This window comes from Sinocyclocheilus rhinocerous, unplaced genomic scaffold (assembly GCF_001515625.1).
Source record: "Sinocyclocheilus rhinocerous isolate Xijiao unplaced genomic scaffold, SAMN03320098_v1.1 scaffold2117, whole genome shotgun sequence".
In the NCBI taxonomy this organism is placed as follows: Eukaryota; Metazoa; Chordata; class Actinopteri; order Cypriniformes; family Cyprinidae; genus Sinocyclocheilus; species Sinocyclocheilus rhinocerous.
The window spans coordinates 400308-415369 of NW_015626361.1; the positions used below are offsets into that span (position 1 = coordinate 400308).

The 15062-nt window shown below is 40.0% G+C and overlaps 1 protein-coding gene across 1 annotated transcript in view; it reads right to left on the minus strand.

Annotated features, from left to right (window-relative positions):
- The window catches only part of LOC107711659 (parkin coregulated gene protein homolog), a 110016-nt gene that overhangs the window by 68723 nt on the left and 26231 nt on the right, over positions 1–15062 (minus strand). Inside the window, exon 2 of the mRNA XM_016516681.1 lies at positions 8568–8702. Within this exon, the coding sequence (XP_016372167.1) occupies positions 8568–8702 (135 nt within the window). The remainder of the gene's footprint in view (positions 1–8567; positions 8703–15062) is intronic.

Consider the following 15062-nt stretch of genomic DNA (forward strand, 5'->3'; position numbering starts at 1 on the left):
CGACCAACGGCGGTGGAGCAGGTGGTGGAGGAGCCCGAGGCGGAGACGGAGAGCCAAGGGGATGCCGAGGATTCGGGGGGCCAGGGTGGAGCCAAGGGCTCTGGCAACCAAGGTGGAGGCGGAGATCCGCGGCAGAGCCGGAGCGACTGAGGACCAAGGTGGAGCTTGCGAGAGCCAAGCAGGACCCAGGCCACAGCCAAAATGTCGACCCACGGTGGTGCCGACGGAGGGAGGAGCCATGGAGGAGGAATGGCCGCCAATTCCAGGGGGCCGACCAACGGCGGTGGAGCAGGTGGTGGAGGAGCCCGAGGCGGAGACGGAGAGCCAAGGCGACGGGGAGGATTCGGAGGTCCTAGGCGGAGCAGCGGGGACTGGAGCCCTCTCCTCTTCGCTTTGGCACTTTCGCCGCGCCATACTCTTCTCACCCTCAGCCGCGGTGCAGGGGGCGGAGCTCCTCTCCACGCTCACACCGTCCGCGGCTTTCTCCCTCGTGGTGGGCATTGTCGCCGGCTCTCGCACAGAGGTAACTGTTTTGGTCAGTTCTTCTGTCACAATCTGTGATGGTGAGGAACGATGGAGACGAGGAATAAACGAAACAGTCTTATCCAAGAAACACAGGGTACATCCAACACTGGGAACGGCAGGAAACACACGCACATAACAAGTAGAACCGACCGAGACAGACTGCACAGACTAGGACTTAAATACAGGGGACGATTGGGGAAACACAGGTGTATGGGATGACTAATCAAAAATATAAACAAAATGAGGACAGGAACATGACCAAATAAGGGAACAGAAACAGGGGCAAAACATGACACAGACAGTCCATGATCCTGACAAGCACTGACTAGAGCGGCCGCGATTAGCTCCGTTGTCCGTGGAGTCGTAAAGTGTCGCAGACGTGTGCAGTAAGGCTCTAACGTCAGCTCTAATGTCACTGAATCTGCTGTTAAAAATTAACCATCGATTCATCATGCAAAACATACATGACAAATAGCGAATTTTTCATTGTTTCTCGAAACGTCATAGCATTTCCACACCGGCCATGACATGACTGTGGCGCCCAAATCATTTATGTCCCCATGCATCATGTACGTCGTCACGCATTGATGTCATCAAATTGCGATCGGTTCGTGAGATCGGCCAAGTTAGTGAGTACCGATCGAGTCATAAAATGTGATTATCGGCCGATACCGATCTCCGGCCGATCGATCGGAGCATCCCTAGTACAAAGCTGTTACTGGCATGGTACCCTAAGTTGCGAAAGCTAAAAGATACATCTTTGTACCTTATTTACCCCTAAATGGTACATATTAGAACCTTAAAGGTACATATCAGTACTTTAAAAGTACAGTACCTAAAGTTTAAATATGAGTACATTTTGAGAGGGTACAGCCTCAGTGACAGTTTTGTATCTTTTTTCTGAGTGCACGAGAGTGAGTAAATGATGGCAGAATGATCCCTTTCAGCCAAAACACACACACACACACACACAAACTAAATAAAAGTATCTTGTCCAAACATCAGATTCATGCACGCCTCAGTACCATCCTACCTCTGTATATTACATATGGCATTTTTCAGGTTTCAGACACAGCCTGAACCTCAGTCTGAACTAACCCTACAATCACATCCCACACACAATAGCTAAACTGCCGGAAGATCAGTCACTGCTCTGTGAATGTGTGGGGGTTCTCAGGGCTCCCCAAAGCACCAGAAATAGGCTGGTGATTGTGCCTAATCTCACCTACCTTTAAATGTCATTTGAGTCAGAGAGAGAAAGAGAGTGAGAAAGAAAGAGAGAGGGTGCTGGGGCTACAACCTACCTACTCACACTGCCATCGGAAATTAGTGTCATGTGGGAATGAGACCTACTGAGCCTAGAAAGATAAAATTATATTTAACTTTTTCATTCAGCATGTGGTGTTGCCATAGCTTTAGCTATCTTCATGAATATGTTCACAGGATAAACAGAAATTCATCTGTAATCACAAACTCATGGGTACATACTTTAAGCATCAAAATACAGTCAATAAGGGGTAAGAATACTAACTCTAAACGATGGATGGATGGATGGATGGATGGATGAGTGGATGGATGGATGAGTGGAAACATGCAGGTAGATAGACAGGTGGATGGATGGACTGATGGATGAAGACAGGAAATGGATGGATAAATGAATGGAAAATGGCAGGTAGACAGACAGACAGACAGTTGAATGGATGAGTGAATGGAGACAGACAGGTAAATGGATGGATGGATGGATGGATGGACGGACATTTGGGGAATGGCAGGTAAATGGATGGAGACCGACAGACCAACAGATCTGTATGCTTTGTTCAGTATGAAAGTACAGACGGAACAGCAAGTAGAGAGTTCATGTGAGGACAGAGACCATCAGGGCAGTTAAAGAGAGAGAAAGACAATCAGAGAGACTGTAGACAGAGAGAACAGCTGTAGGGTGACTGCAGAGATGCAGGGAGACAGGAACAGACGGAGAGACAGTCAGTGAGACAGGCAGTCATCATCTGAGCAGCTGCAGGGAGTGAGAAGGTCAGAGAGTTACAGAGCAGCCGTTTGGGAGACAGACAGAGAAAGAAGCCAGATAGAGACGCGGCCAGGGAGGTAGTGTCGCTACACCTGGGAGACATGAACAGCCCTGTGGGTGTCTGAATTTGAATATCAATGTCTTTCCTGATTCACAACAAGGGCAGTGACAGGGGCACTTTCATCTGCGGCGAGCGCGTTTGTGTGCGTGCACATCGTACAGTGCATTAATCACAGCGATGCTCGAGCACCTCCACCAATCCAAACACACCGACCTTGAGGTTACAAGAAAGACATTAGGGCCGTCTATCCTCTCAAAAGAGGGGGGAGAAAAAGCTTTCAAGGTAATGAAATTCTGCCCCTCGCTGGAGTTATTCCAGGCCATTACATTAGGCAAGTCTACGAGCAAATATACAGTAGTTGATCGATAAAACACATTTCTACTAGCAGCCCATAAGTAAAATTAATTAAGTGCCTACTCTCAATTCCCAAGAGAGTGGTCTTTTATTTTCATTACTCTCTCTTTTTATTTTTTACCCTCTCGGATAATTGCGGTTAGGTTTTAAGCATGGGGGTCAAAGTTTGGTTGGGTAGCATGGGTTGTTAACCCCTGCAGGCAGATGCTGATACTACATAATTATGTGGGCAAGATCTTGTATTATTATTGTATTATATAAATATTATTTTAATGTCATGTGTGTCACCCTGATGGTGTTGTAGGATCTCTGTCTTTGAACGGAGACACTTACACGATTGAGTCACACCTGAAACGTGTTTTGGCCATGGTTTATGGACAGGTCACTTAATATAATGCAATGAACATTACCTAACTAACAGAAAACCTAACAAAAATACAAAAAAAAGAAGAAACAATATTATTTATATGAAATATAATAATATAGCCTATGATGTGTCACAAATGGACTTCTGGGAATGTTCTTTTACTGATTTCCACCATAAATTATATGCATTGTTTTTATTCATAAAACATGAATTTGACAGTATCTTAGAGTAAAATTGTATAAAATGTGATGTTAAAGCATTTACAGTTTTTCACCGAATATACTTACAATTAACCGATAGATAGGTTTTTACTATATACTTTTTACAGTTTTTTTTATTTTTTTATTTTAACATTTTAACAGTGTGGACAAAAACAATAAGCCATATAAAACACAAAATGTCTTCTTTCTTTTCTTTTGGAGAAGAAAGAAAAACATGCAGGTTTGGGTTTTTATTTTTTTATTTTTTTTATTTTAACATTTTAACAGTGTGGACAAAAACAATAAGCCATATAAAACACAAAATGTCTTCTTTCTTTTCTTTTGGAGAAGAAAGAAAAACATGCAGGTTTGGAACAACATGAGAGGGGCTATTTTCCCTGTCTGCTTCCTTTGACGTCAAAGCCTAGATAGTCACTCATTCTGCCATCAGCTAATCAAAACGTCATTTTCATGCAGAGTGATTAATCACATGGCATTTATGGCTCAGGTGATCGACTCAAAAGAGTTTCCAGAACTTAGCTCCCATGCCAAAGATGGCATTAGCATTTGGAAACTGGAAATATGCTTTCGGCTTCATCCATATCAACTATCTCCCTTTGAAAGGCAAGATGATGTTATTGGACTGCCTGATCTCTCTCCAGCTCAGAATTTAAATAAAAATGTACAAAAATCTATGCAGGCAACTACCAGTGACAGGGTGTTTTTGCAAAGAGATTGAAGGCATCCGGAAGGAGCTGATCTTCTCTTCTCTCTGTATTTAAACAAGTGTATGTCCTGCTAGGTCTATAATGAGGCTGCTCTTGGATTACAAAGTGGACCGTGGGATTAACTCCTGTGAGTAATACCTCTCCTTGGACGGGTCATATAGCTGTCAGGAGAGGGTCTGTGCTCACATAAGGTACAGCCCATTAAAATGCTAATGTGCAGATGTAGATAAAATAGAGGGAAAATAAAAACACACCAACTCAGCGCTGTGTCTGCAGTGTTACACACACTGCCACACACTCATGCATACAGGTCTTCTCCTCCCCCTCCTCCTGACATAATTCAATCAGGGGATTGAATGGATGAGATCGCTTACCCTCTCTATTTCCCGAAGCACTTGATCAGATTAATTGATTTCCCCCACCCCAAACCTCCCCAGTCAGCAGCATGATAGCAGGAATCAAGTTTACATTGATGTTTTCTATGAAATGCTTCTTTGATTTTATACCCATGTCACAATTCTCTAAAAAAAAAAAAGACAACATAAGAGGAGAAAAAAGTACAACACAGAATGCCTTGGAATAATTGATAAAGGTGAAGGATGACATGAATGGATGGAGAACCTGTTCTTATTCAGAAGAGCCTGTGGTCTGAATCATTAATCAAATGACTCTTTTAAGCCATTAAAAAAGCCTCAAATATACGAGTTACTGATTTGAATCAGTTTAATGACTCAATCACTGTCTGAATAGGTTCTTGATTTATTCACTGAGCCACAAGTCATCAACAACACTAACAAATGCAGGCTACTAAAAGAATAGATAACATAATTAAGTAAACAGAAATGGAATCAGAATCACAAACAAAATCATTAAATTCTTTACAGTCCTGTTCACACCAAAACAAATGTTCAACACGAAAATTCTGTCAATTCTATTGCAAATATTATTGATTGGCAAGTTTTCTTCACAATTAAAGATTAGAACAACTCTCTCCAAAAATGCGGATGCCCGAACATGCGGATGTTCGTGTTTGTCTAAATAGATTCATTAACAGCTGTTCATTAATATTTAGAATGTTTATCGCACCAAATTTTCGCACCGAATATTCGTCTTGGTGTGAACAAGCCTTACAGCTAGTTAACATTGCCCCAAAAAATCATTTTTAACGACTTATTTTACTGTGTTTATTTAGTGTTTGTTGGGTCTCGGGAAGCTGTGGCGTAATTTTCCAAAAATGCTGACACAATCTGACTTAATTGCTAATCGTTGGTATGGTGATGAGGTAAGAGTTCCTGTCTACTCTGTAGAAATAAATTAACAGAAAAAATAGGCTTTTCAATTGCAATCACAATTCTTTGTAGTGAACGCAATAAAGCACTTTTTAAGAATAGAAAAAATGCTTAAGCGATTAATCTACAATCTCTTTCTTTTCAGTTGGTTTTTAAATGTGAACAACGGCATGCAGAAAGACAAGTTTGTTGGGGATCTGCCAGATTCTCATTCTTATCAGTGACCACCACATCAGATACCTCTTGCTCTCTCTCTCTCTCTCTCTCTCGATGGAGATCCCTGGAAAACACTTTGGAACACTATAAAATTGATGGACTGTTCTGATAGCAACAGGGCCATGAGCAAGAGATGCACAAACACAAAGAGAGAAAAAGAGAGTGAGAGAGAACGAGAGAGACCTCCTGCTTACTCTTATCACTGTACTGCACATGTTCTCAACACACCACGTCAAAGCTTTAACTGCGGAGACAGCACGAGAGAGAATTGTGAGGACTTGTAGAAAGAAACTAAAAATATCAGTTCTCTACTTCACATCCCTGTGTGCATTCAAACGCTGCCCTTGACATTTAAACAGCAGCGTCTGTTCTTATACATCAACACACATCACACACACACACACATCACACACACACACACCTCCTCCCTGAATACACACATCTGAATGCTCACACATGAGCAAACTTTTCAAACTCTATGTTTAAAGATGCAAACGCACACAGTAATAACCAACCGAAAAGGGCCTTGTTCTAAAGGACCATGTTTACCATGAAGTAGAAAGACAGGGAGGTATGCAGGAGAGGAGAAGGGGAAACACTTTGAAACACCTGCAAGAATGCACTGCTGCTCCCTGCTGCACAGAGAGGGGGACACACACTCAACAGAGAAGACGAGACGAGACGAGACAAGATGAGATGAGAATTTTTTTTTTTTACAAATATCATAAACAATTAATTAATAAATATGAGTTGCACCACATTACATTTCCCTTGGCAAACAAATCTTGCTTTGTCATAAAAAGTTAAAATTATCTGATACTTTAAGAAACTTTTTGACCTTGACATACAGTAATGAATGTCTGCAAGGGCCCCATCTATAATATCCTGTTTTATGTTTTTTTCTGCATGTTGGTTGCATCACATGACTTTGATTTTGTTATATTAATCTATTGTTGATATTATTTTTTTATTAATAATAATATAAATAATAATAAACAATAATAAAAAGATAATATTAAAGTACTTCAGCTTTTTTGTCAAGAATTTCATTCTTTTACTGAGGCTTTTTTTGTTTCATTATATCACGACTTTGAAATTTTTACTTAATGCCCCCCAATTCAGAAATTAAAAATGTGCTTAAATAAATTTAGATGTATTCAAGCCACTATATCTATTAATTGCACTTTTCAGGTATTTTGTAATAAATGAAGGATCCAGGGTGTCGTATCATTGACCCAATGACAGATCTGCATGATTAAACCAGCTAGATGAAAACAAGACTCTATTACAGCTTTCTCTCCGTCTCTTTTAGAAGGATTGATCTGGTCATCGCATCTTGAACTATTGCCCCAAGGGTTCCTCTGTGCTAACACAGCTGTGCCCACACACTTCATGTAATAAACCAGTCTTTCATACACACATGCGCTAGCTCCACTTACACCTAACATACACCTAATGAAACACTCAACCCAAGCATGACCTCGAAGTGACCTCGTACCGCATATATTACAGGGGTCACTGAGGGCACGGTTTTACTCGCGCATACTTGTATTATATTTACAGAATGAAGCCGTGTAAATACTGTGTGTGAAAAGCAGAATCAAATCAATGGTTGCCTGAGAAGGAAAATCAATAAGCATTACAGATGCATTAGATGTGACAGCTACAATTTCATACACCACTTCCTGTCGGCTCCCAGCAATTTCATAACAACACAAAGAAAAAGAGACATTATTTGTTCAAAAGCGTAGGAAAATTCATTTTGAAATTTGCTTTTAATAATTCATGCCAAGGCTTTCAGAGTTTTTCAACCTGGAAAAAAGAGAAATACTCATGAAGGAGAGAGTGGTGAGCGTGTGTTTATTGTAAGTCGTGCTTGTCAGGCACTGTTCTGATTCTTCTGAATTAGTGCGCAGACAGCTGGTTAACACTGATAATACTACTTCCGACCTTCATGAAATAAACACTATGTCTAACCTGCAGGCACACACAGAGACTCGCAACAGTCCGCTATTAGGTCAAACACAGCTACAAGCTGTATCACTACACAGCTGTAGTGCAGAGGGGACAATGAGCATCACTCTGATTGATCAGAGCTCTTTAACTTTTCAAAGCATAATACTGTCTCTCACACACACATGAGTTTTTATATCAAGGTGGAGATTTGGGTTTTTCTATATATTACTATCCACTAACTCCCACAGAAACATTTCTGCACTTTTACTTTTTCATTAAAGGGTCAATGACGTGGCGTTCATTTCTTTTCTTTTATATTGCAACAATTCAAACATGCAGAAAAACAGAAAATAATATCAGTGAGGAGACCCTCATGACTGTGTCTCAAGGCAAACAAGTCGAGGCAAGGTCAGTTCAAGTTGTAAAAGAAGCAGTAGTCGCTTTTTGACAGTTTGTTGCTTTGTCACAATATATACTGGGAAAAGTGCTATTCAAGCCACATTTAATTGAATCATAGCTTATGGCCAAGAACAATCTACTTCAGGAAATTGGCATCTAAATGAAATGCAAATAAAATGCTACAGTTATATAGCTATATCTGTAAGTAATGTGCAAGGACAGCTGATAAATATATTGCACTCCTGTGGCTCAGTGGTAGAGCATTGCGTTAGCAGTGCAAAAGGTCGTGGGTTCAATTCCCAGGGAACACACATACTGGTAAAAAATGTATAGCCTGAATGCACTGTAAGTCGCTTCGGATAAAAGCGTCTGCTAAATGCATAAATTATTATAAATATTAATTAAATTACAAAGAAAACAGAAGCATAAGTTATGTTTTTACATACCTTCCATGCAATGCGGTTGCCTTTAGAGTCATGTTCCAGTGCGATGGGAAAGTCTCCACGCTCGTAGAACTTACGGAAAGCTGTGGGTTTAGCGGGCCTCTCTCTGAAAGCCCCTGCAGCTGGAGGGCCCACCACCTATAGGACACAGAGAGAGAGAAAGCCTGTTAGATGCTGTGTCATCAGAGGGAATGGCAGTCCTAAAACCATCACAGAAAATGAAATGGTTTTGATCCTCTTTCATCCCAATGTAAATCTGCTCTCTGTCTGATGTCAGAGGAAGCATATATCTGCTTTATAGCGACACACTACAAACCACCAATTATTCACAATGTCTGCCTCATATAATTCAAGTCTAGCAGATGACACAAAGTACATATTAGCAGTATAAATAAACTGATGCATTCACCACAACATACAAGATCGTGACAAGCTAAAGAAAATGAAATGAGAGTTGTTTATTCAGGAACAGAGTTGAACTGATGAAGGCCCCTGCAGTGAGAATGTGGCTGCCCAGGGATTTGCTCCAGGCCTTGGCATTAAAATCTGACTTCATCTGAATAAAATCACACAGAGAGTGATCCAGAGATGCTGTTTTGCTTAATTGCTATGGTTGTTCAAATTTAAATTAATGCATAAAGCTAATGGTTAACAAAACAACTATGCTAATGTGTTTATATAAGAAACATGCTCTAGTCTTGGCACATTAATACATATCTTAAAACACTTTACACCATGGTCTGTCTGAATACTCTATTCTGATTGGCTGGCAGGTATGCATTAAAACCGTTTAATGCACAAGATAGTTCCAAGTCAGTTTAATCACCATTCTATATTAATGCGCTGCTTTCATTGACATAAATAAACAAACACACCACTCGCACACACAGAAACATCAGAGTACAGAAACTTGTCAACACTTCCCCGCGACTTTTATTAATAAAATAGCTTAGATCAGGGCTCCAGACTCATTCTTCCCACTGGTCGCTCTTTTGAGACTAACTTTCTCAGTTGGTCGCACGAGCACATGATTTGGTCGCAATATTTTTTTTTTCCGCTACAACATGGGATTAATCAATGCATGCTTTTATCATAGTTTATAGTTATATGGAAACGAAAGTGGTTAACATTCAACCCGTTCTTTTTCATCAGTATTATTTGTGATTTGAATTTTGTGAACGGGAGTTCCTATTTTGCTATGTTATAAGCCGGGCCAGGCGATCTTGGTGTCACATTTTACAAGAAAAATAATTGTCTGTTTTGTTTACATACCACCCTGTTTTGTTCACACCCTTCATTTTTTAAGACTAAAACAAAAGATGGATTCATTGTTATTCTTAATTAAAAAGCACAACAACATAATATACAATGACAATCTAGCTTACAAAACGTTTATTAACAAAAACGAATAACATGAGGCATGGCATAGCCTACACCACATGTTGTATTATATACCGACTAATAAATTACAGAATGTTTAGCAAACACTGAGGAATCAAATAAAAAAATAAAATAAAAGAGATCCTCCATAGCGTAACGTCAGGTAAAGAGCAAAGATAACAAGTTTTTAAAACGAAAACAAAAAGAAAAGTAAACGAGTAGCGCGGTTTCGTTATGCTTTCAGTTACTGGCAGAGAATGAATGATCATTTTCAATAATCCAGTCTGCCGTTTTTGTTCAGACCAATGCAAAGATCCACCCACATAACCCCATTTTAAATTAATATAATAATTTATACTTCTGACTCATCCCTTTTCTGAAAAAAATGGTTTAAAGGCCCAATTGTGAGATTTATCATTTTATAATTTTGTTTTTGTGAAAACCTGTATCTCAACTGTAAATGAATTGCTATTCCGTGGTCTACAGCATGAAAGAAATCCATTATAACATGTACATGAAAAATTTAGAAACATTGGACACAACTATGAGGCACCATTGTGCAGCAGAAAGCATCACAACAAAAAAGGAAGCTCAAGGTTGATCAAGGTAAATGTGTGCAAATGTATAGGGCCCCACACCTATATTTTATACAAAATCTGCCCCTGCATGCCGTGTTTGACCATTGCGTTTGCATATTTTGCAGAGTCTCATGCATGATACAGCATTTTAAAAATGTGGGACTCAGGTTCAAGTTTTAAAATAATATCTTTTTTTTTTTTTTCCACTACCCTGCATCTCGTGTTTTTACCATCAAAACACATTCTGTGTGAAGTGAAGTGACATGTGGCCAAGTATGTTGACCCATACTCGGAATTAGTGCTCTGCATTTAACCCATCCAAGTGCACACACACAGTAAAAGCCTTGTCCAAATACCCACACTTGCAGTCTTGGCCACTTGAGAGCGCGTGCGCGCGACAGGAAGTAAGTGTGCAAGTCTGTCCCATGTCTTCAAAATGCCAAAGTGCAGTGCCCTTAATGGATACTAAACCCACACTATCTCGAATACCGCTCCAGAGCGCTATTCAAGGCTAAGTGTATCCCATCATGCATCATGTTCTGGAAATAAACATCAGGTAATGAAAAGTTCGACACACACTTGTGGTCTTCACGCTCACTTGAAGACTTCGGCCAAATACAGGAAATACGTCATTTAAGTAATCAAGTGGTCAAGTGCAAAGACTGCAAGTGTGGGTATTTGGACACGGCTAATGAACACACACACCGTGAACACACACTCGGAGCAGTGGGCAGCCATTTTACTGCGGCGCCCGGGGAGCAGTTGGGGGTTTGGTGCCTTGCTCAAGGGTCTCACCTCAGTCGTGGTATTGAGGGTGGAAGAGAGCGCTGGCTATTCCTTCCCCCCCACGACAATTACTGCAGGACCTGAGACTTGAACCCACATCCCTCGGGTTACAAGTCCGACTCTCTAACAATTAGGCCATGACTGCCCCCGAACAGCCATTTAAACTGTTCTGATTAAATGGAAACTGAAACTGATCAAGCAAAAAGATCACATTGAAAAGATTTCAAAAGTACAATTAATTTACTTATATCAGAAACTTTCATGAACATTCCAAGAACAATTAGGGAAGTTGAAAGTTGTATTTTCAACAAATAATGACTTTGATCTGTTTCTCACAAAAAGCTTTTGTATGATTTCAGAAGATTGGGAATAATGACTAATCATTTTTGGGCAGAATTTTCTGAAAATTCATATACAATAGCTTCACAAAGGGCCTATGAGAGGATTCAAACTGGTACACAATACTTACAAGTACACATAAAAATTATTTATACGGTAGCAGAATGTTAACAGATGACATTCAGCCTGTGATGGATGGGCAGGAAGTAAATGTTCTCCACAAAGTGATGGTCAAGTGAGCACTTCCTGTGAGTGAAGGAAGATGATGACAGCAGAGTCCATTCTATCTGCAGTTAAACCGAGAACACACACACTCATCTGAGGAGTGAGCTGTGAGTCCTCAGCCATCTCTTTCTATGAAAGCTGTGTTTCAATCACTGGAAACCGCTCTACCTCAGAGAGAGAGAGAAGCTCATTAATCCTCAGGCTGACTTCGCATTGGAGATGGTGTAATTCCATGAAGGTGATCAATCACCTGCCCAAGCTGAGGCCACATCTCTCATGCTTTCTCTGGGCTCCTAAACTGCTTCTGAGAGCCTCTGATGGATGCATGGTGAGGGGCTGCAGCTCTCCGCTCAGGCAGGTGAAACCCACATTAACATTTCCACTGCTCTCTCTCGCCTCCTACTCTCACATGACACATTCCCCTGACAATATCATTCAATTTCTGATAGTGTGTGTGTGTGGCTGGTGACTCACCAGGTTTAGCAGAAAAAACAGAGGCTGCTTTGATAAGGTCAGACTTCACACAACCGCTGCAGGCAACTAAATTACCTCCCTTTATTCATGGAGCATTCACCTCCACACTCCACACACATACTCACCGATCCACCCACTAATATACACAACACAACCTAAAGGAAGGTCCCTTAGAAGAGTCACCCAGCACCAAACTATCAGACGACGTGATGGCTCATCTGTCTATCTATCTATCTGAAATGAGCAGTATAATTCACTGTAGATGCAAATGGAGAAATATGAGTGTAAGCTGTTTGATATGGTATCAATATCCATAAAACCACAGAGGCTTTTCTCTCATTTTGCAACCTTATCTACTTCATGATCCAAATTATACGAGACATACATTATATAATGTTTACACTGCAAGTGTGAGAATTTAAATGAGAACATCAGCCTTCTGTGATGCTGATAAAACTCTGAAATAACACCAGTGTCTGGTTTATTCAATAAGGATGCCTGATTTCGACTTTCTTCAGTGACATGCTAAACATACACTACTGTTCAAAAGTTTGGGGTCTGTGAGGTATCTAAAAAAAAAAGAAAGAAATTAATACTTTTATTATATGTAAATTTAAAATGTTACAGAAACATCTTTTCAAATAAATGGTTCTTTTGTACTTTCTATTTATCAAAGAAACCTGAAAAAAATGTATAATTGTTTCTACAAAAAAAATTAAGCAGCACAACTGTATTCAACATTTGTAATAATAAGAATATTAGTGTTACGGATGGAAGGATACAAGAAGGCAGGGTCGGATCCAAGTGCAGCTTTAATGTCACAGCGAAGTCAAACAAAGGCAGTAGGTCAAAACACAGGAACAGACAGATTAGACTCAGGCTCAGGAATCGCTAGGCACGGAGCAGTAGCGAACAAACAGACAATCATCAACATAATCACAATACTTCGCAGTGAGTGTGTGTGTGAGAGCAACCTTTATAGTGCTCCAGATAGACAACAGGTGTGTGTGTGTAATTAGTTCCAGGTGCGGGGCTTGTGGGAAATGTAGTCCATAGTGAGAGCTGACTGATATCGTGACAATTAGATTGATTTCTGAAGGATTATGTGCCACTGAAGACTGGAGTAATGGCTGCTGAAAATTCAGCTTTCCCATCAGAGAAATAAATGACACTTTAAATTGTTAATATTTCACAATATTATTGCTTTTACAGTATTTTTGATCAAATAAATGCAGCGTTGGTGAGCTGAGAAAACATAAAACATAAAATCATACTTACCCTAAAGTTTTAAAAGGTAGTGTAGTTTTAAAATTAAATATAATAGATTTACATTTGTTGTTTGTTAAAGAAATACAACAATTTAGATCTTATTTTGTTCTAATTGCATTTAGCCTATCAATTATATAATTTGTGTAAGAAAAATCTGACATTTGAAATATTCTGGGAGAATAGGAAATATGCAAATAAGAGAAATGGAATTCTTTGCTGTCAGGGGAACCTGAGCTGAAAGTGGTGTTTAGAGCTTGATTTAACACTCCTCCCCGCCAGTAGCCTGCTGAATGCTAGTGAGTGTGTTGTCCCTGTGAGGAGACAGAGCTCAACTGAGTCACTCCTGATTCTGATGAAAAATGACAACACTGTTGGCAAAGATGCCAACGCTCACTGTGGAGAACAAAAGAGAATGAGGGATGAAACAAACATCATGTATTCAATTATGAAAAAGAGTCAAAGAAAAAAAGCTTGAAAATGGTCACACCATGCTGATTTTCTTCAGACTGTAACTCGACTCTTGTACAAAACCTAAATAAATGCATTTTGACTTCAGCTCGGTTCAGTAAGGCAGCATACTGTAACAAGGCAACCAGCTTTCAGCCTTAATATAGCTGATCATACAGTACATAAATATCACAAACATTCCCACAGCTCCAAGAAAACACAAATACAAGAAAGCAAATTCGTGGCAAAAATATCCTCCTTCAACAACCCTGATCTGCATTTTTTAGCTTTCCTAGTAAAACTCTCCTCCATAATCTTATAATCCTATAAGCATCACCTTCAGTCAGTGACACCACAAACGTTCGCGGAAAATGAAGATGTTGTTTTAATAGTCTTAATCTAAATTTGGATGAGCCATGTGCGGTAGGAAAAGAACATTTTAATAATCCATCTGTAATCCAATTTGTATCAGAAAGAGTATCTTCCATACACTTACCACTCTGTACACCAGCACAAGAACTTAACAAAGACTCAAGGCAAAAATGCCACTGTAAGTGATAATGTTGTCCCAGACATTTCAAATGTGGAAGCAAAATGTGCAAAAAAAATTTATTTCTAGGTCTTTTCTATTCTGTCTTGTTATATTATTCCTCCGAAACACAATGCAGTGATCTATAGCAGTTGATAACTAAATGCCAGTTGATATAAATTAAGCAGTTGATATAACTAAAAGCCACAGAATGTCTAATAAGATTAGAATGAATTTGTAACAAGTTTGTAGTCACGGGAAGAAGGAGGCGGGAACCGGCGAACATTTAAATAAAACTTTAATCAACTAAACAAACACAAAATGAAAGTAAAGCGGCAGCCCCTCGCGGACGACTGCCGAACACAAAACCGATCCGATCACGGCGGCCGCGGCGTACCTGGGGGTAAGGACAGACAGACGAGGCGAGAGAAAAGGAGACGGAAGGATGAGGAGAGACAGAGACGAGAGAGG